The sequence below is a fragment of the Amia ocellicauda genome, chromosome 2 (genome assembly GCF_036373705.1).
Source record: "Amia ocellicauda isolate fAmiCal2 chromosome 2, fAmiCal2.hap1, whole genome shotgun sequence".
In the NCBI taxonomy this organism is placed as follows: domain Eukaryota; kingdom Metazoa; phylum Chordata; class Actinopteri; order Amiiformes; family Amiidae; genus Amia; species Amia ocellicauda.
Window position 1 is genome coordinate 49,372,155 of NC_089851.1, and position 26,974 is coordinate 49,399,128.

Genomic DNA, 26,974 nt, shown 5'->3' on the forward strand with positions numbered 1-26,974 from the left:
TCTCAGCACAGCCTGCTGAGCTCTGGTACCAACTAGAGGACAGACACAGCTCCACTTTACACAGCCTGGTAACACCAACCCCAGCAACTGCATTGCAAACCCAGGGTTCTCCAGCTGACACCAGTTCTGCACCATAATATCACTGTTCATCAAAAAAAAAGTCTCCAGCAGTCTTCAGTTCACTTCCTGTTCTCTAGTTTCACTTTAAAAAGCAACACAGTGCTTTTCCTGCCTATGTGCAAAAAACAAAAATGTATTTGTAACAGTTAATCTGGAAGCAATCCCTCCACTCACACTGAGCAAAGCAGACCAGATTCAGAACTTCTGAAAACGTGGATCATGTATAAACTGTCTGGATATGACTGACCTTGCATTCATCGCTACGTTTGTCAGCCAATAACTGCAGCTGTGCATTTCAGCTTGCCTACAACTCAAATCAGTGCGTTAAAAAAAAGAGGGGGAAAAAAGAAGGAATGCTCCAACTCTTCTCTCTGCTCTCCAAATCCAGCCTTCAACCCCCCTCCTCCCACTCCTTTCCTTGCCCATTTACTTGGCTACCTGACCTACTTTCAGATGTGAGCTTGTTTGTTCTTCCCTTGTTCCCTTCAGCTGCCCCAGCCATGTGTTGGCCAGCTGTGCCTGCACTGTGTGGAGAGGCCGTGCTGCAGCATTACTACAGGCCTACTGAAAGCACTTTGTACAAGAGTTGTGCACCGGAGTTTGAAATTCAAGACGCGGCTGCTCCTTTTCTGGCAGGATGACACAAAGCCTGAGTTCTGCATCTTGGTCTTCACGGGTGTATTACAGGAAGGAGCCAGCAGAGGCTTTGGGTCTTTCCCAGAGCACCGTGCCGCAAAACCTGAGGAAAAACAGGTGAAACTATGCAGTATCCAACGTCCATTAGATTCAGTCTCTATCTTTGCTTTTCTTTCAAACACCGCCCCACCCAGCCCTGCCTAGTTCAAAAGCAGCTTCCTTTTGTGAGTCCCAAATCTCCAAATTTGGTGGCAGATCTTGAAACACTTCTGCCGAGTGCCACAACCTTCACTAAGCTAAGAGACTTCACTTCAAACTAATTCAGGCCTCACACAATGGAATGCAGAGATGCAACAAACTCTTCTCTCCGCTGGATGTTCAAAGCACAGCCAAAATGTGGCAAATATCCCATTTAGTTTTACTTTCTGGACTGCAATATTAAAACACGAGTGAGTCATCAGATTCTGGAATACCATTAACAACAAGGGAATGCAGCGATTACGTGTTTTGTATCACCCTTTCTTAAGGGTCTTCCGAGAGAATCTGAATTGAGCCATCGCTCATCATCTGAAGTTACCAGGTTCAGGGTCTTAACTGTTGTTCAGTAACAGGAGCATGCAGTACATTCTCATACAGTGTACTGGTTCCTGTCTGCAGAGTTTGAGAATGTTAAAATTAACATTGTTTATTGCAAAAGCGCCACAGCCCCTGGCCAGTGAACAGTAGGCACCTACTAAGAGTCTGTGGCTTGAAATTCAGATTCTCTAGATGACCTCTTAATGCCCTGTACCTGTATTAGTATTTATAAAAGCTTTTGATCATTCAAACAAACAAATGGTTCAGCAGCATTTTGTCTTCCATAAATATTGCCTGGCAAGTCTCATAAAATGTTTAACTGACTCTCCAGCGTACACAATGCTAGTCCCTAGAAAGCTCTCTCTACATTTTTGCAGGCTATCCGTGTTTTTTTTTTTGTTAAGTACTGTTCAACATCATAAAAATGCTAAATGAGTATCTTTGTAAAGGCTTTGGCATCATCAAGCAGCTGAAAAAGCACCCAATAACAGATCTCAGCCATTCTCTCTGGAATGACTGATGGGCCATTCTTGTGGTTCTAAATAATGCCTCTCAATCTAAGGGCAGATTTTGACAATCAATACCAAAAGAAATGTGTGAGTGTTTTGTTTTCTTGCTTGTTTGTTTTTGGAGGCTCTACCATTCTGTCATCACTCTTGTTCCCAGAGGTCCCCTGAGAAAAATAAATTATACTTTGAGGAATTTATGCACATCAGTAGGTCTTTTGTAATTGGCTGCAGGATTCTCCCTTCCAAATCCTCCTCTTTTGGAACATCCCATTATAATCGTGGATCAATAGAAAGAGGCATTCTTGGCCACTTGAGTGTTTGTGATTGCCTGTAATTTAGGTGAGGCACTACACCAGTGACACTGAGTAAAATGTGCTTTTTAATATTAAGGTAGAAAAAACACAGCTATATACTATAATGCAAGTTCTCTCTCATACTACAATTTAATGTTTCCAACTAGAACACAAGAAAATAAAATATGTAATGACAGACATTTTTAATTGTTTTGCTCCTGTTATTGTCATGGATATAAAATCATCTGTGTTTCATTTGAAAAGGATTATGAAAATCCCCCTACTAAAAAACTAAAAAAATATGTCTAGCAGTAACTGGGAAAAAAAGCCAGTACGAGACAGGTTAACAAGCTTGCAAAAGATATATGGAATGCTAGTAACAGGAAGAGGAAGAAAGTGATTTGAAAAGTGGGGATAAAAACGGTCTATAGGTTTAAAGTATTTTTTTTTTTTTTTATCTGCTTACATACAACAGTTTCTTGAACCTTCTGCTATACCGACACTATAAATAATATGCAAGGAGCTCACTTTTAAAACCTGTTTAAAGTGTCCTTCAATGAAAAAACAAACATTACTGCTCCATACATAGGAGAACATCACAGAACATGTATTGATGAAAGTTTATTAGAAAGATGAAAAGTGTAAGGAATTCACATTTAATGCAGTTATATAGTTGTATATCTTGCAAGTTTTTCTAAACATTGTGAGCGATTATTTTTACTTTGACATGCAGGACCATAATAGGTTAAATGTTAAAATGTTTTAAATTTATTTAAAAAACATTAAGTGAAGATACCCATCAGCTCCAACTGTGTCTTATATCACAAAGAACCTTACAATTTAGACTAATTCTGTTCACAATCCATAAGTCAAGTGCTATATACACAGACTATCTGTATGTAAACAGCTATGATTTAATCATCTCTTAAAAGTATACATCTCAGTTCACGTTTTATGAAAATGTAACACAGTGTTTGAATGATTCTGTCACAGTGGTAGTACTTTACAAGGCCATTTATTTAGTATGGGGGGTAAGCTCTAGATTAATTTATTATTGCGCTGGCCAAAGTCCAAAATGTCTGGTTTTCACAGAGTATTAAGTGAAGCCACTTTGAAGAAGCAATGCATTTTTCCACAGAGCAGAAAAGCTGTGAAAATACAGAATGTGTGTTTGCACAAAACCTCTCTTCAGAGTGCTCTGAAAACAAAGACAACTCTAAGAAGGCTGCAGACCAGGAATGTTCTAAATCCTGGTCTGGGCAGGAAAGTTGACTGTTTCTTGTTCCAACTGTGTTTGTAATTACTCAATTAAACCCTCAAATAGACTCATGCTTGTCTTTAACACGTCTTCTCAATTATTTTCACCTACCAACATCTAAATAACTGAAAACAAACGAGCCTGGTTGAGCCAATTATTAGTTTAGTTCAATAGGAAGGCAACTGGGAACTCAGCTGAAGAAACTGAGAAAAAACAAATAGCTGTAGCTGTCAAGAACTGGTTACGAACACTTCAAACAGATCAGGCCTGTGGTGTCTCAGTTTTCTTTCCACCAGAGCTCTCAACTACAGAATTCCAACCATAACCAGTAAAACTGGTTAAATGTTGTCTAGGTGTTGGTGATATATCAGACCTATAAAACCATATGTATTGCTGCCTTTGGGAAGAATGCAATGCCCCATAGTGTATTGTTTGTGGAATGGAAGCAAATGTACAAGTCATATCTGGTTTGTGCTCTTCAATTTAACTTTCTGATAGAACATAAAACTGCAGTTTGTGGACTAAAGAAACCCAATTACTATTTGAATGTACACATTCATTACAGATTAATACACTCTTCAACAGAGATTATTTTCCAAACTGACTGCTACTTAGATTTGCAACTGTCACAAAGTTATGTTCCCCCCAAACATTTTACTGTCTATAAAATGTAAAGCTGGTTTCGTAGACTCAAATTAGCACTAGTCCATGTTATCTAAATCTCATGTGTGAACAGGGTCTAAGTTAGAGTAGTCCTAGACTAGTGCTAATTGTGGTCTGTGAAACTGGCCAATGAGGACCATTTTTACAACCATTCAGGTCACTGCATAAAAGTTCTCCCTCAAATTGACTTTGTGGAGAGAAACTGCAAATAAACTAACTTTCAAAAAATTGTGCCGCTAAATGATCTAATGAAGCAAGTAACACTGCTGATTTCTCATGCTTGTGTAGGTTTTGGCAACAGTGGCTTGTCCAGCTCAGGGTGTAGCCTACCACTGCCGCTCAAGAGTTCAAGAAAGTAGACACCCCCACAGAGTCCTGCATTCACAGCGTTACACAGGAGCCTCATATGTTTATTAGTTCTTTAAGGCTTTAGGAGTCCTGTTCCTCCAATGAGTGTTTATTTATCTAACCAGCACTACCTGTAAACATTAAAACTATCTGATAACTAATTAAAACAAATAAAAAATGCAGTCTGGGAGGGAAGTTGTCAAGACAAAACAATATACAAAATATCTTTGGGTTTATGGAAGTTTGGGGAATCTGTACTTTTCCACTTTATTTTTTTGAGAAGTGTGCTCCTGTTTTCACAACTGAAGAGAAGAGGGGAGGAGAGACAGATCCTTGTTAACTCTCTCTTGACAAACTGCACACATTGATTCAACAGTTTGTACTGAAGCCAGTTGAAACACACAAAGTCCAGCCCATTCTTTAAGCAAATCAATTAATATGTAACCAAAGAGACGAGTAATCATTTCTAATCAACACCAATAGTTATTCACTTCCTGACATGCTGAGATAGGATAGCAGGCTGGTGTTTCACCTTGAAGGCACCAATGGCTGTGCACAAACCTGCAATTTAAATAAATACAGACAATGCGGTAAGGAGAACTGAAAGATAACAACCTGTTTAACGGAGAAGAGAAGGTAAAGCTGAAGAATAGGAAACGACATGGTTGAGTGGGGTATTAACAAAAGGTGTTTGAGGTAAAGTAATAATATTCAATAATATTCAAAATAATAATCATTATCATCATTAAAAAAGCTTCACTGCAAAGCTGTCCATGAAAACATCCAAGGAACAACTCAGGATCCACAAGCCTATAAGAAAAGGTTTACTTTATGATTTGTTCAGCTTTGTTTGTATACTTCAACACTTTAGAAGTGTTAAATATGAACTGCTACACACACACTCAGACAAACACCACAGTTCACTTAATTTCACGCTCTCCATTTCTTCAAGTACACATAGCAAAATATATTAACATTTAGAAATTCACTTTGGGAGAAAGTCCCTTTAAGCTGCCCCCCCCCCCCCAAAAGACTGACTCTTTGTTTAGAGAAAGATTACCAGAACCATAGGAAGCTGGGTGATATCTGAGACTATTGTGAGATGGCTTGCAGCATTGGCAAAGGAATCTGTCAGCTGTTTTTTTTTTTAATTCTTGTGGAGGGGTACACTTCTGTACTGAGTAGTACTAATAGAAAGCAGTGTATGTGTATGTGTGTCTTGGTGTTGGGAGGTGTTAAGTGTCACCCAGGTCTTGCATTCACACAAGTTTTTTACCCTTACTCTCAAGACAGGTAAAAAAAGCAACACGTTACTTTGCCATCATCCATACCTTCAGCAAACATTAATAATACATAACAGGGGCAAGTCCGACTGATGATAAAGCACTCAACACTTTCAGGACTGAGGTTGGTTGCAGGGTGTGTGTGTGACACTTCCTCAGGTAAGAGCACAAGAAAGCGATGACTAAGCTCACACACTTTTGTGAGTGAAAACGTCTGCGTAAGTTATTGTCAAAGTATGATGACATCCCAGTTGTTTTGTTCTACCCATCTTCAATACTGGCGCAGTCTCTAAAATGACAGTGAATGGATGTATTGTCTAATAGTTATGCCACTTTATCAGAGACATCGCTGAATATTACTTGACCTGCTGTTTGTGCTATATTTACACCAGTGTCAAATTTACAAAGCACATACGGGAGAATGGGGATTGGGGGAGCTTTTAAGGAAATACCGACCTCCCCCACCCCCTGCCCTGAGCACTTGGGCAGACTTCCACAGTTTGTACTTGCATCGGTGTGTTGTACCTTCAGCCCCAGAGAGATTCAGTCTGCTTCTCCAATCATCCGACCTCTCACAAAATCTGTCCAGTCAGTTCAACACTGCATTGTGTAGTGCAACGTATGGCCAATGCCAGTTAAATAACAAAACACAGAGTACATTAAAAAAAGGGATTTCTCCAATGAACTTGACAATTCTACTACTAGTAATAACTACTACTACTACTACTACTACTACAGGGGTTGTATTATTATTATTATAGTAGTAATAGTAGTAGTAGTAATAATAATACAACTTGTTCATGGCAGTAATAATTACAAATTAATGCATCCCATTTTAATAAGTCTGCTAGGTTACTGTGATTCATTTAGCAATATGTATGTATTAATCCCATATAATAAACTAACGTAGCCGCTCACTTTGGCTATACAAAGTGCACAAAATAAGCAAACACAATTTGCCCGATTACACCGCAAACATGCAACTCACCTCAGAAAATAAATTATCCATGCTTCTTGGTCACTTAATCCAACGATCACAGTGTTGGAAACGGCTGGACAAACCATGTGTTATAATGATGCACTTAACTAGCTAAGGCATGAGTGGAGTTTTTGGTTACGTCTCCGATTCCATGTATTCCCAGTTAACAATCTTCAAAGTGTTAAAAGAAGAAGAAGAAAAAAAGAAATCACACAAATCCACGGACAATCCTTTGTTCAGAGGTCACTTAAAAAATGCCATGTGTCCTTTATTATTTAAAGACCGACAAGACTATCCTTAGTCTGTACCGGACGGCCAGTTAAACCTGACAGGGCAACATAGTGCTGAGAAAAGAAGCCAAACGTGTTTTCCTCTGGCACTTTGTGTCACGGTACTAACATTCACACACACACACATACACACATTCAAATACATACAAACTACGCGTGTGTTGTAAAGCAGGCGAGCTAACTCCAGTCGGACTTTTCTGCATCTTGGAGCTCCACCCAGGGAGTTTTGAAAGCTAATCTCCAGCACAGCCCCTTGTCTGACTCCGCCTGTCCAACTCGCCGGTCGCGTTCGAGTAGCGCAGATTTACGCAGTTCTGCGCGGGGTTGCGCGGCTACACCAATGGGATCGGTGGGAATCTGCAAATCTGCGCAGAACTGCGCAAATCTGAGCTACAAGAACGCGATCATTGTGTCCCGGCATAAACCAATCTGATTTTATTCTGACCCCTGTAAATAACTCATGTGTTTGTTTTATTTCCCATTTTATGTTTATTTATTCATATTAATAACTGTAAATACTGTAAGTTACTTTGAAAGTATTGATAAGCACATGTTAAGAACAAGCCAAGTAAAATAAGATAAACTACGTCTAAAGTACGCCTATCGGTAATGTTTGTATTATTACTGTTTTACAACTCAATCATATCCAGGATAAGAATCTTATCATTGTTTTCATAATATTGGTTGATTACACACTACACTACATTTTCGTTGATTCGATGTCTATATCAAGAATACAGTATGATGACTTTTAGTTTTTGAAACAACACAACTCACAGTAATTATTTAAATTATACCGTTTGAAAATACAGCTTTTTCCATTTATTTTAAGATAAATGCACTCCATATACAGCTAACATGTTTCACCACCTTTATTTGAAACTCAGTGATTCACTTAGTTAAGTAAATGTGTTGTTAAACTACTTATCAATTAAATATTTTCAGATTTGGTTGAACACCGATTAAGAATTACAGATAAGATCCCAGCTAGCTGGAGATAAATAAGACAGGACTGTGTAAAACTGACCCCACTCCACTGATTAATTCTACAAGCACCAACATGATTATGATTAGGTACAAGCATACTGCATTTCAAAGCTCATCAATAAAGGTGAATAACTTTTTTTTTTCTTTTTTTTTTAATTTAGTGTCCTGGTGCACAATTTGCTGTTCTTTGGAGACTTCTGAGACCTTCCATATGAAATATATAACAGAAGTAGCTAAACTGGTATTAAATTATATGCATTCCTTAAAATGAAATAAAATATCCACCATACATTTTTGTGATTGAGTTAAGAGAGCTGAATATGATGACTTTTTATATACCAAATCAAAATAACAATGTGTGTCATACATAATTGGCTAGAATACAGATCTGCCAAGCAATTGCTAGCAAACTGTCCCTGATACCTTTTTTAACAGTTTAAGGAACTCCATGTGAACCCACAGGTCCATCACATTACATTTACTGACTATGGCCAATAGTTGACTGAAACATCTGCACTTCTTTCACTATTTTTTCAACCATGTTTTAACAAACCCTTGATTTGAAAAGACTTTTGTTTGGGACACTTAATTGTCAATGTGCAGGTCTGTTTCTTGGGTTGTTATCTATAAAAATAAGGACTTGCCTAGTACTTACAAACAAAGGATTATATTTAAATGAGAACATTAGAAACATCAAAGCAAAGCACTTCTCCTCGACCCTAAAATCCCCCAAAGACAAATTGCACTTAGTGTGCACTTTAATCCTGATTAGACAGCTTTCTTCTTCTGAAAGTCAGCCTCTGTTCTGTGGCTTTAGGGAACAGAACATATGGTGGCAACAATGTTTTAAAAAACTAAATAAAAAAACAAACTCTGCATCCCTTTTCAACAATAATGGTGAATCATAGTGTGGGACCCTTGCCTTCCTCCTGGTCATGTTCTGCTTTTCTGTGACTTTAATACTACAAAGACTGAAAAAAACACTGAGAAATGGATCAATGCAAACTGACAGTCCTGCACACTGTACTATGAGCAGAACTGTAACCAAGTCAGCTAGGTTGATTTACTGCCTCCTAAAGACAATGCTTTTCACATTTTGTTATTCATGATGGAGACCTGCAGTTTTAATTCAATGTATAACATTTTGCAGTTTTTCAGAATAAGATCACATATGGTTGGGGGGATAGGAGGGAGATGGGATCGAACCACTCTGCCCAAGTAGATAAACTGTGATTATGCTACAGTAACTTTATTACACATGTACTGCCCCTAATTATTAGTAAATCCTTTACCAGCTTTCGAAAAGCAGGCCTTAATTGTGTACTGTCCTGACCAGACTCCATCGGAAGAAACCATCCATAGAGTCTCTAATGCCTAATGTACTCTAGTACTGCAGTGTTTCTTATTATGTGATTCAGCTACACTGGGAATTACTTTTTATTACTTAATGATAACTATTTCTGGAGAACAGGAGCATGTGCATTTTGAATGAATTCTGATCAACACAAGAATCAACAATTCATTATATCATTAAAAATAGAATTGCAAAGATTGCAGCATTGCTAAATTAAAATCCAATAATGTTTACTTACTTTGGTAAGTCACGATTACATTTACATTGATGTTGTAGTAATTCCTATTTTACTAAAAACATATAGTATGGACTCCCTTCCTTCAACATGGTCTGTGCAACATGCCACACTTGGACTTCATAGTGTTACAAAACTTATACAAAGTTACAATATAGCTCTAGTAATGTGCAAATGTTTCAGCCACAGAACAGCATTCAGATTTCAAAATGGGTAGAGTTGTAAATACAAATACAAAAAATGTGTATACTTTCAAAAACATGTTTACAACCTTCGATATGTGATTTTTATTTTTATGACATTATGATTGTTAGCAGCCGTGATTTGGCAAACAAAAAACAAATAAACTGTGAATTGGAGACGGTTAAAAAAAATTGATGAATGGTATAGGCCTGTAGAGCACAATAAAAACATCAAAATCACATTCTCATAACTTGCTTAAAGAATGCTACAGTGATCATGCAGTACAATTCCTTACAGCACATTTTTTCATGATATCCTGCATTGAAAATATTAATTGACTAAATGAATCATACTTGTTTAGTTCTGAAGCTCTCTGCTCAGTGGGGAACACAAGACATGTCTCTTGTACCCATTAAAACATTTAGGCTTGTTATAGATCCACAGACAAAAATAAACTTGTGCTGAACAGAAATCTCTGATTTCCCACCAGTCAATCACAAGATTGTCCAAGGGTGCTGCTACCTTATCCACCCCCCTGCATTTTAGCACTTTTGCAATCAGCTAAATCATATTTCAAAAGAATGCAAAAAGTAGGCCTATATATACTTAGACATAACGTTTAAAAATATATTTTTAATTGAAAGAATGAAAGAAAAACAGCAGTTTTATCCCCCCCCCAAAAAAAAAAGAAAAAATATGTAGATACCCAAGATGATTTGTTGTGTTAGCCATTACAATGACCTGGGCTTATGTGTTATTGGAGGGGAGACATTCGTGGGGGCAGACCCTGGGTCGAATGCATTTTTCTCAGAGAGAACAGTGGACAGAGAGAACAAGTCACTGAGCCGTGTGGTGTTGTGCCCTCTGGGGAAACACGCCCAATATATGGCCAGTGCATGATTTATTTACACACACACTACTACTCTGCATTTGTAGCTTGTACGAATGAGTCATGATCTACAAATCGTGAATGAGGGGTTTGTAATCTTCAGTTGCTGCCAGCCCCCTTGGAAAGCCCAGGGAGTCACACTTAAAAACCTGCATGGATCCCATCAAGATTTGTGGATTTTCTGTCCAGCCTAATTATTAAAGGACGTGTTGCGACATGAGGTACATTGTTCCTTAGACACAAAGTACAAACTAGGTAAAAGTGGCACTCCAACTGCCATCATTCAAGCAAACACTAAGTATCATTCTGGCAATCTGCTGCCTATATTTAGTCATAGCTTTGGTCTCAAAATCTCAAAATCTGGTAGTCAAAATCTTCTCTCAAAAAATCACTAAGGATGAAATAAATGCCAAAATACACTGTGAGGGTAAGGGGAGTGAAGCATCAAAGCTTCATAGCTGAACTTGAATGCAAACATTTATAGACCATACGAAACTTAGGCTGTATCGCTTTCTAACAGCTAGTCAATTACAGGTATCAAACACCCCTCAAGCAAAAGGCCTTGTGTGAGGTAAAACCATGCAGGCATTTCTTGGCTGGTGCACAGGTTTATCTGAAGGAAGTCAAAAAGAAGATCTTACAGATAGTTAGTTCATATGGGTCAATACTACTTTATTCTCATTTGACTTCAGGACAATTTTAGCAATTTAAAAAAAAATCTAAATCAAAAATAAATACACAATGCTGTTGAATTAGTACCTATGAGAAGACTAGTTGGGGCTTCAACCAGTAATTAACAAAGCTCTTACATGACATAACTTCATTTTCAATGAGTGAAAGATAAATTCCCTTGGAACCTGGGACTTTGCTGTGATGCGATCCTGTAACATAATAATCCCTAGAGCCAATCGTTACCTTAATTCTGACAAAACATATGGTAGTGGAAAAGTCGATTTTACTAGCCACAGGTTAAAGAGCTTTTAATTAAGGGCTAATGTATAAATAAATAAAACGTGATTGTGTCGATTAAGCCACTTAGGGCGCAAGGTATGATTTTAATCAAACACAGAATGTACAACATATGGTTGTCTAAGCAAATTCTTCTTGAGATGTATTCATTTTTTGTTTATTATGAGAAACATGCTGCATAATTATGACTTAATATGAAACACTTTTCAAGTAATGCCCAGCTTTCATAACTGCTGCCAGTAATACTCCGTTTCAGAAAGTGTCAAGAAGACATTGGAAATAAAATGAATGAATGTCAAGTTCCAACTCTATAGATATCCCCTGCATATCACAGGCAGATAATTAGAATAAATATATATGCTTATATTTGTATTCAGCCACACACAATATCAATGAGGAGATTAAATGGATAGCAAGATAGATATTTTGAAAAGTTTAAGCAACCTTTTGTCTCTATTTGTAATCTTAATACCAAAGTGAGACATCATAGTTTATAACACTGTAATTATATCAGTCTGGTAGAATTAAGATTGTGCTCCTTCTCTTAAATGTTTTCAGTTGTATTACATAAAGGGATACATCATTTAAAAATCAGATCAAATCAGTCTTCAGAATCAACACTTTAGTTGAATCCTGAAAATGTGACCTATTTCTTCTGTGGTCAAACATTGTGGATTTACTTACTTTTGAAATCTATAACCTTGGAAAGTAATGTCAGGTGAAAAGTTTTTGATAATAAATCATTTCAGATTTGTGGATGTTTTGGGCTATGCTCTCATTTGTCCTTGGAGGTTTGCTCTGAAAAATATTCCATGTATGTCCAGCCATAAAAATATGTATATTTAAATAACATATACACACATTACATAAGTTTACATTTTAAATGTCAGGGTGCATATCTATCTACAGAGGCCAGTGCAATACAGGGACAGGCACAACTGGGCTATGTGACTTGTTTTGGGTCAGTGAAGACACAATCAGAGTTTGCTTAAGAGCCCTTACAGAGGCCCATTTCTAAGCTTCCTGATAAGAGACAGGCCATGTGAATAACACTGTTTGACGCATTGGAGCAGACCAAGCTTGAAGTTTTAGAATCAACAGGAAGGGGAAAACAAACATTTCCTAAGCCATTTTGGGCTTCATCTAAGATTGAAGATAATGGTTTGCCTTTCCTCTCCAGTCGATAACAGCAGTTTGTTATATGAAGCCTTTCGGAAATTATTTCCTCTACTTGTTGCCACAAAAGGAAGATGCGGGAAGAAGTATATGAATAGAAATAATTGCGCTTGTCGTTTCATATAATTTAAATGGTTATTTGGCCTACATTCCCTATTGCTGTTTTTCCAAGACTAAGGGCTAGTCCAAATCAAAACTTTGACCCACCCGCGAATCGCAAATTAGGAAGTTCTACCCTGTGGCATTTTGATACATAGTATAAAGTAGCTTCTTACAATAAACAAAACCATGAAAGGGTAGAGATTTGTGCTTTGTGTTTCGCGGGTAGGTCAGAGTTTTTTATTTGGTCTATAACAAACCATTCCTATTAAAGTATGGTAAGGGGGGGCCAGATTAGGCCTGTGTCCCTCCAAGGAAAAACAAACATTTCCATATCAAACCTGAAAATGATGCATCTCATAAATAATAGCCTAATATTCAATTCTACTGAAAACACACTCGACAAAACTAAAGGCATGAAACACTTACAAGGAAATTCATCCTCAATTTATAAATATGGCCCCATAAAATAAATAAACTAGGACACTGGTCTGAAACCTAGCCACGAATATAACCTTTCCCATCTGCCTATGCTTCAACCTTAGGGGTGACTTGACTGACATGATGGGATGGCATTTATTACTTTGTGGACTGCTTTGGCATTTCAACAGAATGACTTGATGCACACTGCATCTGCAAGTGGGATACATTTGCAAATTCCCCCCAATCTGTATAAGAACTACCAACAGTCTCCAAACAACTGCTGCACACTGTAAGTCTTCGATCTCTGTGAACCCGAAGAGCGGTCCAGCAGTACTGCACATGCTAGGACAAAACTAGCACTGCTGAAGAGCTTGAGAGGACTTAAGTATCCTCTGGGAGAAACAAAGTTCAGGGAGTGTAACAAGGAACACTTTACGTTGTTCCATTAGGTGAGGACACATATGACAGCAAACTTGGATTTGGTCCATAAACCCTATAGATCAGAGGTTCCCAAATGTGTGGTCTGCAAATTTCCTTGCAGTTTTCCCATGGACCACTGGGAAGATTACATAATTACAGGAAGAGAGCAGCACGTGAGGTTTAATTACAGATGCAACTCAAGGTAGTATCGGTTTTATGGTTACATTTAGTTTTTAGAGTAATCATTTGACTAGTTTTGTACTATAATTAAGTTTAAGGATCAAAGAAGGGACAACCAAGTTAGGTCAGGCAGGGGCGAGGTCTGTACACTTTTGACTGCCAGTTAATTGATTTCAACAGAGTGGCATTCAAAGGTTTGATATCCAACCTCCCCACCCCCCCAGACTTGGTTGCAATCATTTTTCTCAATGAGATTGAATCAGCGATCACAAATAGTATAATTGTTAAATGTGGAGAGTTCAGTGCACAAGATTTATTCAGCTAAATGCATGCCAGGGAAAGGTGTGAACACATCTGACTGCCACTGTACAGCAAAACTGCAAAACATTGGCACGCTCCCTCAGAGTCAGAGCCAAGGATTGTTGTGTAAAATAAAATAAAAGTTCTCCTCTGTGACACAAGAACCAGGCACTTTTTTCCCTCTGAAGAAATAAAGTTTTACACATTTTGCATTACACAAGGGAATGAACAAGCCTGATTGGGTTTTGCAATGCAGGCTATTATTTGGACATGTTGTTTCACTGAGGAATCTCAAAAAGTCGCCTCCAGATTTAGAGGGGGGTTGTTGCCTGTTTCTCGCTGAGGAGAACAGGCTGCTGTGATCTGTGGTCAAAATGTATTAGGGCAATGAGTTAGATTGCTTTAAGTCCTAAACCATTTCCTGTCAAGACAGCATGGAATGCAAATAATTCACACAAGTGTTGAAATATATACTCTTGGCTGGCTGCACACTGCCAGGGTCACTTTTAACAACGTAGCTGCAAGGCCTTCACTTCCTGTAGATATACCCCCAAGGATACATCATTATTTGTGTCAGTATGTGCTCTTGTGGAATCCAAACAGAGTTGTTTTAACCAAACATTTCAAGATGCAGCGAAGACTGTTTTGCAAACAATATAAATTAGAGAAAATGAGTTTTGTCACAAGTAATGACTTTAATATTGCAGTCCTGTATTTTTGTATAAGGATCAATAGAACACAGTAACATGGTTTTCTGGACCTGGCAATTATTATTATATGTACTGCAAAGCACATTAATTATTATAAAAATTGTATATAGTAAAATCAAAATTTGCCAACAGATTATTTCAACACAAACTGTATAAAGTGTATATGCCTGAATGATTGAAAAATAATGTTAGCCTATTTTTTTGTTTGTTTGTTTGTAAAGGTAGTTAAAGAAGAACCCCCTACTTTCACTAAGGACTGAAGCTTGACACTGCAATACTCTGATTAAAGTATCAAAATGTAACAACTAACTAGGTTGCCCCAAAAGTTCAGGTCATATAGATATATTCCTAGAATTTTAAGAAATTGAATGTTTTTCAATAAAACGAATTGTTGGCCAATAGATAAACACATTGATAATTATCCAATCAATCAATTTAACAAATACATACATTTTCATAGCAACGATTTAGCTCAGTAGCAAACATGGAAACACTACCTTTATAAAACTGAGTACCACCTCTTTATGTTACAAGGAAACTTATCCAAAACTTTAAAAAGTGTATAAACAGGCCTACATAAATAAAACCACAGATTAATCAAATTTTGTTAATTATCTAGTGCAGTGAGAATGTAAATGACCGAATATTATTTATCTTCTGCAAGGTTAATACATTTAGAAAAGTAATTCTGCGTCAGTTGTACCATTTCAGCAACAGAAACAATGACCTTGTTGCAATAGATGTGAGTTTATTAAAACACACACGTTTGTACCACTAGCCGTTGCCAAGTCCCAGACTTCCAAATTATATACTTCACATTTTCCTATGCGCGATTTCCATTTCAAACTCAATTTACACAGATCAACTTTAAAGACGAATTATTCATATTATATTATTGTAACTAATTTCAACAATCCCCCCTCCACTGAACCTAAATCTACTGACGTCACAATACTTTTTTGTTGTCCTCGTTTACTTTGGTTTTGTTCCCTTACCTGTAAAAGGTCCAACAACACCTTTCCATCGCGACTTCTGCTTTTGGCTTTGTTGGACAGAAAACTGGCGATGTCCATGCTGAAAGGTGTTGGGTATGAACGCCATGCACTTTTGATGGCTCTGGGATCTTCAGGCTGGTGTTTCCTGCGTCATACAGCAGAGCAATAATAATATTCAAATCGGTCTGCAGTCGCGACTCACAGCGGGACTGCAGGTGAGCGGAACTGTATCCGGGACACATGTTCGCCGGGAATAGCGGCCGAGGCGTGAGAGTCTGTCGAGGGTCTGATGAGGGTCATGTGGAGTATCATTTATTAGTTGTTAGTTGTTGTTTTCTTTGGCTATGGCAATGTCATATTTACGTGAAAACGTGATATAGTTGTGCATGTAGATGGTATAGGCTACATGATATTAAGTAGAGCTGCGGGACGTGTTCAAGAATACAAAAACGAGCATCGGGTTTTCTCAAGCAACAATGTAAAAGTAAAAGTCTTACAAGTGCTAAAGGGTTTTAAAGGAGTGATATGGACACAGGTTGTTTATGTTAAAACGATAGCTTGTCATAAAGGGATATCATTATACATGATGATCTAGTTATTTGTTCTTGTTTGTTGCCGTAAGACCGTGCGGTACTTAACGTTTAGTTTTTCTGAGACTTCTCGACGGGAATATACTGCCACCTAGTGGAATATCTTTAAATTGGCGCAGGACTTTCATTGATTTGTTCGCATCCAAAGTACAACATTGAAATGGGAAGGTTTTGTATTCCACCTGTCTGTCTGCAGCGGCAGGTACTACTGCAATGTGTTGGAATACGGACATAATTTGAACTTATTTCCAAATCAAGTTAATAACACACATCAGGCAAGGTTTGTTTATCAGAACATGCATTTGTTTATTGAATAGAAAATCAATTGCTACTTTATTATATGGAAACAGAACAAAAAAGCAAACAAAGCAACAACGACAAGAAAATGAACAAAACAATTACAATAAATGCGACCAATTTAACATAATTTACGCAATTATATCAATTTTAATTTGATTCAGTTTGGGGGCACGTTTTAACACTTTATTATGGTGTTGATTATTATTATTATGATACATATTATTAATGTTATTATCATCATCATCATCATCATCATCATCATCATAATCATAGAGCACAATGCTGGCAGTGTCCTGAAACACTTTCGGTATCATGTGCTGTATAATGGTGTTTGTTTGACGTATTATAGGCTATACAAATGTCAATGGCATACATTAAGGGTTAATAATGTGCAAAGCAAATAATAATCATCATTCATATTATTTGCTTTGCATTGCACTTAATTAACAATAATCTATGGACACAGATATCGGACAAATTATTATTATTGTTGTTGTTGTTGTTAATAATAATAATAATAATAATAATAATAATAATAATAATAATAATAATACACTAATGCTTCCCCTCAGTAATCACCCTTCATAATAATACAATGCTGTGCTAGACAGTAGGGTATCAGATTTTGGATAATACTGTAGGCTACATCATCCATGACTTGACCTCAGTTATTCTCATATGATCTGTGAATCCACCTGCCTCATTTCAAATATTGAAGCCATGTGCCCAGGCTCTGTCCACGACTCAAGAGTATTCAGAGAGTCTACATTGTGTCAGAGATTCGAGGAAGGTGTAGGAAATAATCTTATTTGTCAGAAAGCATTGCTTAAATATTTGTTTTATGAAGTGATCTAACAGTGCTCATCTCATATGTCGCTATGATGGGATAATTTCTTGTTAATTTGTCTATAAAGGCAGAGAAACCATTTATATCAGACAGGTTAATCAGTGCAACATAATACTACAGTATTACACATTAAAAAAAGAAAAGAAAAAAGGCAACATATGACAAAACAATAGAGAGCTAACATTCATGCAGCAAACTCGGTCCATGTTACATTCCATTCCAACGAGCATGCAGATTTAAATTGGACATGAGTGAAATTATTATATTTAACTAAATACATAGCCTAATAAAAACTATATATTTAAAATGAAGGTATTTTTTGCCAAAATTCCCTTCTGGACTTGGCAGTCACAGCAGTGTTGCATTTAATTGTAAAAATGTCTTTATATTCCGCAAAACTTTATATGAAAAAGTCTTGCTCAGTCAGGCTGACAAACGTTGCTCTGTTTTGACATCATCTTTGGTGCAGGTCATTGTTTCAGTGCTCATGCGACATATAAAATATAAAAACACTTTATTCCCCATTTGCTTTGCATGGCTTTCCCCTTTGTGGATACAATGCAATGCTGAACACACTCATGGCACTTCTGTGGTTTTGGAGGACCAGTCTTCTGGTTTTCAGAGTTAAGTCAGAATCGCCTCTATTTGCCTTCAAGGAACGGAGGTAGCCTGACTTAAATTATCAGGTTAACTGAATCCAGCTAATATCTGATTAGCCTGAATTAGTTAAACCAGTTTATTTGGGGGGCAGAATAACATTCTTTTTAAACTATGTGAGCACACTGTTTGGGGTCATAAAAAGTAAGAAACCAGGCTTCTTCTTATTCTTGTCTCTGTAGCTTGTGTTCAACCATTATATTATATGAAAATGTCAATGAGACATGACCCTAGTTCCCTCTGGTAACATTTAAAAATGCATTGTCATCTTTGGCCTCGGTGTATGTATGTTACAATTGTTGGTTGCTTGTTGTAATTAATCACCATGGTCACTAAAAGAGAGACACCTTGCCATGTGACTGGGTATCGGCTGCCCTGCCTACCTGCAGCTGTGCGTCACAACCTCCCAACTAGGCACGCCCTGTTTAAGCCCTTTGATGTAGAGCAAGGGGATGTAGCATTTGATTGGAGCAGCACTGAGAGAGGGGAAAGCAGGCATTATTATTATTATTATTATTATTATTATTATTATTATTATTATTATTATTATTATAACAATTTTAAGTACAATCTCACCACAAAACCTTTTCCCACATCACAGCTGGGTCACTCTCATGCTTTCAGATGGTACTTTTTGAGTAACGGCTTCTTTCTTGCCACCCTCCCATACAGGCCAGTGTTATGCAGATCTCTTGATATGGTTGACTGGTGCACCATTACTCCACTCCCAGCCACTGAACTCTGTAACTCCTTCAAAGAGATTGTTGGTCTCTGTGGCTTCTCTCACAAGTCTGCTTGTTTGAGTGCTGAGTTTTGAGGGACGGCCTTTTCTTGGCAGTGCCTGGGTGGTGTGATGCAGCTTCCACTTCCTGATTATTGATCCAACTGTGCTCTCTGGGATATCCAAACACTTAGATATTATTTTGTATCCTTTTCCTAATTTCCTTCAGATTCACAGCCCGACCAATGATCAGGGTAGCACAGGGGTTTAATACTTATGCAAGCAACATATTTCAGTTTTAAATTTTCCTTACAAATGTTACAAATATTTCCCAACATAAAATCAATGTCACCTTACAATAACTGATTTTGAGTTTGTGTTTAAAAATATATCAAACGGAATGAAATTTAAATGTAATGTGTTTAATTCAGAAATATGAGAAAATTGGTCAGGGATCTGTATACCTTTGCAAAACACTGTATATTTTAAATTATTTATTACTTCTATGTATCGTGGAAAGTCTGTCAGTCCCTGACACTCTGCATATGTCTTTTGCTCTGCTCACTCCTCTGAAGCTTCTCTCCTATTTGTTACTGAGTCACATAACTCTGCTCAAGCAGCCACCCTCTCTTCTGTCCTAATCCTCCTAGATCTCTCTCTGCAGCCTTGGACACTGTCGGTCCCTCCATCCTCCTCTCTTCCTTTGCCAACCTTGGAATCTCTGGCACTGCTTTTGCCAGGTGACATGGTGTGATTCTTCATCTACTCCTCAACCTCTCTTAACCGGTCCACCCCAAGGATCTGTCCTGTTACCTCTTCTGATCTCTCTACACCTGCTCTCTGGGCTCCCTTATAACATCTCATGGGTTCTCCTGGGCATCATCTGCATAGAAGTAGTAGATCTTCCTTTTTTTTCCCTTCTCCGATCCTCTCATCCCCTCACATGCATACTTGCTTCATCTCCAGTTTTACCTTTCCAAATCATAATTTTCCCTCCTCCTCTTTGCACTCTTATGATCTTTCAATTCTCCTGGATTCCACGGCACTCTCTCCCTCCCCTACTGCTAAGAATCCTGAAGTCATCCATGACCCTGCTCTGTCCTACTCCCAGCACATCTCCACTCTTGCACACACTTGCAGATTTTATTCCTGAGAAACATACACAGAATTCAACATTTCCTCACCAACTACTTGACTTGGCTCCTCGTCTGGACCCTGGTTCTCTCCCATCTGGGTTTGTGCGACTCCCTCCTGGCTGGCCTACGTGCATCTGCAAGTTGTCTGCTGAAGCTCATCCAGAACTATGCTAGCAGTGTTGCCAACTAGTTTCAATGGAAAGTAGCTAAAGCCTGCTCGAAAAGTCGCTAAATGTCGCTAGATGACCTAATATGCATAATTAGCATATTTGTGACGTCCCCGCGTCTCATTTGCATTTTGCATAGTGTCCACCCTTTACATGTGTTTGCTTCTCTGTGCTTACTGTACATACTGTAATACCCTATTAATTCCCTATATCTATCAATCACTCAGAGAGAAAGTTAGAAGCGACAGAAACTTTTCTCTCACACAGCGCTCAGCCATAACAAACCACTATGTGCATATTTACAAAAAAACTATGAGCATATTTTCCAAAAAAACGATGTGCATGTTTACAAAACAAACCTATGTGAATATTTACAAAAAACGATGTGCATGTTTAGAAAAAAACTGCATGTATACAAAAAATTGTGCATATTTACAAATTTGCACTTGCGCAGCTCATTCATGTCTATGTCAGCTGCCCACCTCTCTGTCAGTCTCACTGTCAGAGTAGCCGCAGAGAGAGGTGTGCCTCCGAGTCCGGGCAGGAAAGCAAGACCTCGCACTCACGGGGCAGTGCTGGCGATTTGTCCAAAAAGTCACTAGATTTGTGGTTAGGCGCTTTTTTGAATAAAAGTCGCTAAAGAGGTCTGAAAAGTCGCTAAATCTAGCGACAAAGTCACTAAGTTGGCAACACTGGGCACTAGTGTTCTCTCTACCTCAGTTTCCACGTGTTGCTCCACTCTCCACTAGCTCCTGATCTCCACTTGAGTCCAGTTCAAGACTTTTGATTCTTGCCTACAATTGTCTCGACCGGTCTGTACCTAGCTACCTCCAGACTCTCATCTCCTCTTACTCGTTTTTCGAGCATCATCCCTAAGTGATGGAATGACCTACCCACTGAGTTCAAGACTGCACAGTGCCTGACCACCTTCCAGTGTCTGCTCAAAACATGACTGTTCAGGCTACCTGTATTACCACAGCCTAATCTCCTGGACATCTTGACACTTTTGTTCTTTATTTGACTATACTCCTGATAATCTTTGGCACTTTTATAATTTTACTGTAACTTCACCTGTTCATATGCCTACCCCACCCCTAGTAAAACATGTTTTGTCTTCTGAGGTCTATGTCAATTCCTGAGCTGCTGCAGTCTGTCTATGGTCGTGGGAGCAGCTGCTGAATAAAAGCAGAATGTCAAGACCTTACTAAGGCAGGTAATCTGGGGAAAATAAGTTAAACTTTGCTGAGTGTGTGGGCTGTGCTCGTGGGAGGCATATTGGTGATCCATGCTGTTCTTTATCCAGTGTTACTATATACACCTGCAGCACAGAGGGAAGAGGATGGCCTGGACTCAATTTCCTCTCCCAGCGGGTTTTCTGAAAGGACAGTTGATGACTCAATAAATGGACAAATGCACATAGTAGGAGAGTTTGTGGTCTAAGCTCCTGTGCTGCATACTATGTGTTTAGATTTTGGCACTGACTGTTTTATGTATTGGATCTTTTGCTGCTCTAAAGCAGTGGTCCTTAATCCTGGTCCTGAAGAAACACCTACCCTGCTGATTTTTCTTCCAACTGAGCTCTCAATTACTTAATTCAGCCCTTAATTGAAGTAATAATTTACTAAATCAGAGCCATTTAATTATTTTTAACAGTAGGGGTTTTAAGTTAAGTATAAGGGAATTATCTTATTAAGGAACCAACTTTGTATCCATTACACAATTTAACGATTGAAATGTAATCAAATTACTTCAATTAAGGGTTCAATTAAGTCGTTGAGAGCTCAGTTGGAACAAAAACCAGCAGGGTAGGCATCCTCCAGGACCAGGATTGAGAACCACTGCTTTATATTGTGCATGTATAGTGGGTGTGATTTATTTGCTTTTTTGTGGGGGGTTCTCTTCTGTCCTCTCCCTTTCAATTTGTACTTATTGGATTTTTGTCGTGGTACCTTTTACAATAACCCAGTGTATTAAAGGTGGTATTAATAAGGTGTATTAGTGGTCTCTCCTTTCTAACAATTAGGTGGTGTTGTTGATACATTTTAAGAGAGCTAAAAGGGAGTAGTGCCATTACACCTATGTGTGGTAACATGTGTGCATATATTTATACATCTATAACTGACTGTTGTACAATAATATATTTTATGGAATTGTACTCTTTCTCCTGGATTATAACAATATACTAACAATATAATGTGTGTGTATAATGTCTGTCAGTGGGTGGGATATATTAGGCAGCAAGTGAACATTTTGTCCTCAAAGTTGATATGTTAGAAGCAGGAAAAATGGGCAAGTGTAAGGATCTGAGCGACTTTGACAAGGGCCAAATTGTGATGGCTAAAACTGCAGCTCTTGTGGGGTGTTCCCGTTCTGCAGTGGTCAGTACCTATCAAAAGTGGTCCAAGGAAGGAAAAGCGGTGAACCGGCGACAAGGACATGGGCGGCCAAGACTCATTGATGCACGTGGGGAGCGAAGGCTGGCCCGTGTGGTCCAATCCAACAGACGAGCTACTGTAGCTCAAATTGCTGAAAAAGTTAATGCTGGTTCTCAAAGAAAGGTGTCAGAACACACAGTACATTGCAGTTTGTTGTGTATGGGGCTGGACCCCTGTCCACTACCGAAAGTGCCTACAATGGGCATGTGAGCATCAGAACTGGACCACGGAGCAATGGAAGAAGGTGGCCTGGTCTGATGAATCACGAGTTCAAGGTGTTGACTTGGCCTCCAAATTCCCCAGATCTCAATCCAATCGAGCATCTGTGGGATGTGCTGGACAAACAAGTCCGATCCATGGAGGCCCCACCTCTCAACTTACAGGACTTAAAGGATCTGCTGCTAACGTCTTGGTGCCAGATACCACAGCACACCTTCAGAGGTCTAGTGGAGTCCATGCCTTGATGGGTCAGGGCTGTTTTGGCGGCAAAAGGGGGACCTACACAATATTAGGCAGGTGGTCATATTGTTATGGCTGATCGATGTATATATATATATATATATATATATATATATATATATATATACACACACACACACACATATGCCAGATGTGATTCCAGAAGAAGTAGAATATGCCATTCTACTTTAAAATTTTTAACTGAAAATTAAAAATGGAAAAACACCTGGAGATGACAGTGGACCAGATTCTGTCAAAGGTGTCTCAGAATTAAACCAATACCGGATACATGGAACAACACAATTGTCATTCTCTTTGGCAAGAAAGGAGACAAAGAATTATAGGCCCATTAGTGTAAAGTATTTACAAAGATATTGACACATCACCTTCAAGACACCCTGGACTTTGCCAAAGAGAGCAAGCAGGATTCAGAAGTGGATATGACACGATGGATAACAGAATATGAGCTTCCTCTGTGCCTGGGCTTTATTGACTATGAGAAAGCATTTGATTCAATATACCATTTTGCACATTAAAAAAGAAAATGATTTGATCAATACATACTACCAGTGTTTACTCATTGCTCTGAAACCTGGTCACTGAATATAAAAATGTTACAAGTTGTCTTGGTGGAGTTTGATTGTTGATGTTCTATTGTTGTAGATAGATGTATGTACATATCCTCAATGTTTTGATTTCTTGGATCGCTGATGATCCTTGTATAAATGTAATCAACTGCTTTCTCATAACCAACAAAGTACAGGCACAGAGGAAGCTCATATTCTCTACATCTTTCAAATACTTTTCAGACAACTTGAATATGATCCACCTTGTTATATCTACTTCTAAATCCTACTTGTTCTCTTAGTTGAATGAAGTTCAGGGCTTCTTGAGAGCAGTGCATTTTCTATTTATTAAGATGTAGTCAATTTCACTCTGTCCTTCACTGGGGCTTTTCCAGGTCAATTTAATCATGATAAAACATTTGTTTTCTGCAAATACCACTAATCCAATTTTTGCATTGAAGTCTCCCATGATGATTTAAGTCCTGCCTTTTTCATATAGCTGTCCTATTTCTTCAGAACAATCTGTTTCCACATCTGAGTGGTTTGATGTAGGAGCATAAGCTTGGACAATCTGAAGTTGATGTTTCTTTGTTAGTTGGATAAAAAATATTAAAGTTTATGAACTCCAATGATAATTACAGAATTTCCATAGTTATACTATGATAACTTTCCTGAATAAAAAGCAGTCTTTTCTTAAATATTCAGTAGGGTTCATATGAGAACCAATTCCATGTCTTTAGAAAGAAAATGATGTAGGAATTAGAAAAACAATTAGTAATTAAGAGTCAGGGTATGTGAAAAAATAAGTGAACCCTGGTTCAATCAGGTCAGGGGCTAATTACTAATTAAAGGGGCTAATTATAATCAGGTGATTTAATTATTAGGTAGATCTTCAGGGGTGACTTTGGGAGGCCTCACCCTATATAAAGATCAGACACTTTGTGAGTTTAGTATTCATCATGGAAACACATCATGCAACAAACAATTAATCAATCAATCAACCAATCAATCAATCAATCAATCAAGAAATAAATAACAATAATAACAATAAATACATATACATAATAATCTCTGAGGACCTCAGGAAAGCAGTTATTGATACTTTCCAGTCTTGAAAAAGTTACAAAGCCAAGATGTTGGGGCTCCACCAATTCACTGTCAGATAGTTCAATACGACAGTTTCTCCACCCAGGAGCAGTTGTCCAACCAAAATCTTTCCAATCATAAACCAGCAAATGATCCAGGAAGTCAGAAGGAACCCCAGAGTAACATCCAAGGATAGCCAGGAGGAAACCACAGCTCTCTAAAAAGAACATTGCTGATGATCTGAAGTTCACCAAAGAGCATATAGATGATCCACAACACTTGTGGAACAATGTTCTCTGGACAGATGAGTAAAAGGTTGAACTTTTTTCAATCAATGAAAAACATTGTTTGGAGAAAACCAAACACTGCACTCATGTGAATCTCATCCAAACCATTAAGCATGGTGGTGGCAGTGTGATGGTTTGGGGGTGATTTGCTGCCTCAGAAACTGGACGGCTTGCCATCATTGACACAAACATTAATTCTGCATTGTATCAGAAGATTCTAGAGGAGAATGTCAGGCCATCCGCCCATGAGCTGAAGCTGAAATGAAAGTGGGTCATGCAGCAAGACAATAATACAAAACATGCAGGCAGATCTACAAAAGAATGGCAGAAGAAGAACTTCCACTTTTTAGAATGACCTTGTGAAAGGCTGGACCTAAACCACATCGTCATATTGTTGCAGGACCTGAAATGAGCTGACCATGCAAGAATGCCCTCATATGTCACCAAGTTGAAGCAGTTCTGTAAAGAGGAATGGGTCATAATTCCTCTAAACCAATGTGAGAGACTTTGCTGCTCAAGGGGGTGCCACAACTTACTGAATCTAAAGGTCCACTTACTTTTGCACACATTGATATTGAATGTTGAATATTTTGTTGAAAACAGCTTTTGAAAAAGTATAATGTTTTTGTGTCATTTATTTAATCTGGTTATCTTTATCTACTATTAAGATTTAGATTGAAGATCTAATAACATTTTAGTTTTGAAATGTGGAAATCCTAAGGGGTTCATAAACTTTTTCTCAGGCCCTATTTAGTGTCTTCTCTCAGTGTCCTCCCAACTCTTTCTCACAGTTTTTCTATCCTGTCTCCCTGTCTCCCAACCCTCCCTGTATCTCTGTCTCCATCTCAGAGCCCAGGTTGGAAAGATAGAAACCACCTATTAAAACTATTAACTATTAAAAAATTATCGATGTGGTGCATGGACTGGAGCACTTCCATCTGAAGAAGATCATGGGCAGGGTGTCACTGAAATTAAAGACATTTCCTTCAAAAATATAATTGAATGACATTAGTATAACATTTCTTAGCAGAGGCCCATATACAGAGCGACTTAGAATTTGTTACTATATATGTACTGCATACACTATATAATAAATAATAATAATATTATATAATAATATACTGTACGATATATATATACAATCGACCAGACGCTGTATCTGACTGTAACTGAGATAGAAATTTCACATTTGAATCAACATAATAACTGTGTTGTATTTGCACAGAGTGTGTGACAGAGGGCGCCAGATGTTCGTAATCATAATCTGACAGAGGTGTCCAAAGAGCCGGAGAGGTGCGATAAATTACTGTGAAACAGAACGGTTCTGTTGGATGAATGCTCAATTTCCGCTTATCAACGAATAATGCTGCTTATGTGATATAAAAAACAACAACATTTTTTATGTTTGTTAACGCGCACACGCATCAACACATGCATGCACAGACAATTCCCGGTAATTCAGATAACTAGTCGGCTAGGAAAAAAATGCTGTGTGTGCGTTAGCCAGTGACCTATATGTTTACTCAGTAATGAAATTGCGTTCATAATTTGCAATGGAACGTACATATATGCTGCACTCAATGCACGACTGTATCTGCATATCATAACCCAATACAATAATACAAAAAATACTGCCGAAAACCACTCGTTAAGAAAGCGTACTCGGACACTAAAGAACCATTTTTTTACATGCATTTATTTATTTGCGTCTTTGCCAGGGGGTGGGTGGGTTTACCGGGGAGGGAGATGGATGTAGTATTGACGCCGCACAAACCTGTCCAACAGCGCCCCCCTGGTTCCAATCTCGCACATTGCACTGTGAGTGTGTAGGATTTGAACTGCCCACAG

At 38.2% G+C, this 26,974-nt stretch overlaps 1 protein-coding gene across 1 annotated transcript in view; it reads right to left on the bottom strand.

Annotated features, from left to right (window-relative positions):
* The window catches only part of myo10 (myosin X), a 132,191-nt gene extending 116,028 nt beyond the window's left edge, over positions 1–16,163 (bottom strand). Inside the window, exon 1 of the mRNA XM_066687486.1 lies at positions 15,876–16,163. Coding sequence (XP_066543583.1) covers positions 15,876–15,953 — 78 coding nt within the window. The 5' untranslated portion in view covers positions 15,954–16,163. The remainder of the gene's footprint in view (positions 1–15,875) is intronic.
* Positions 16,164–26,974: the final 10,811 nt, after the last annotated feature.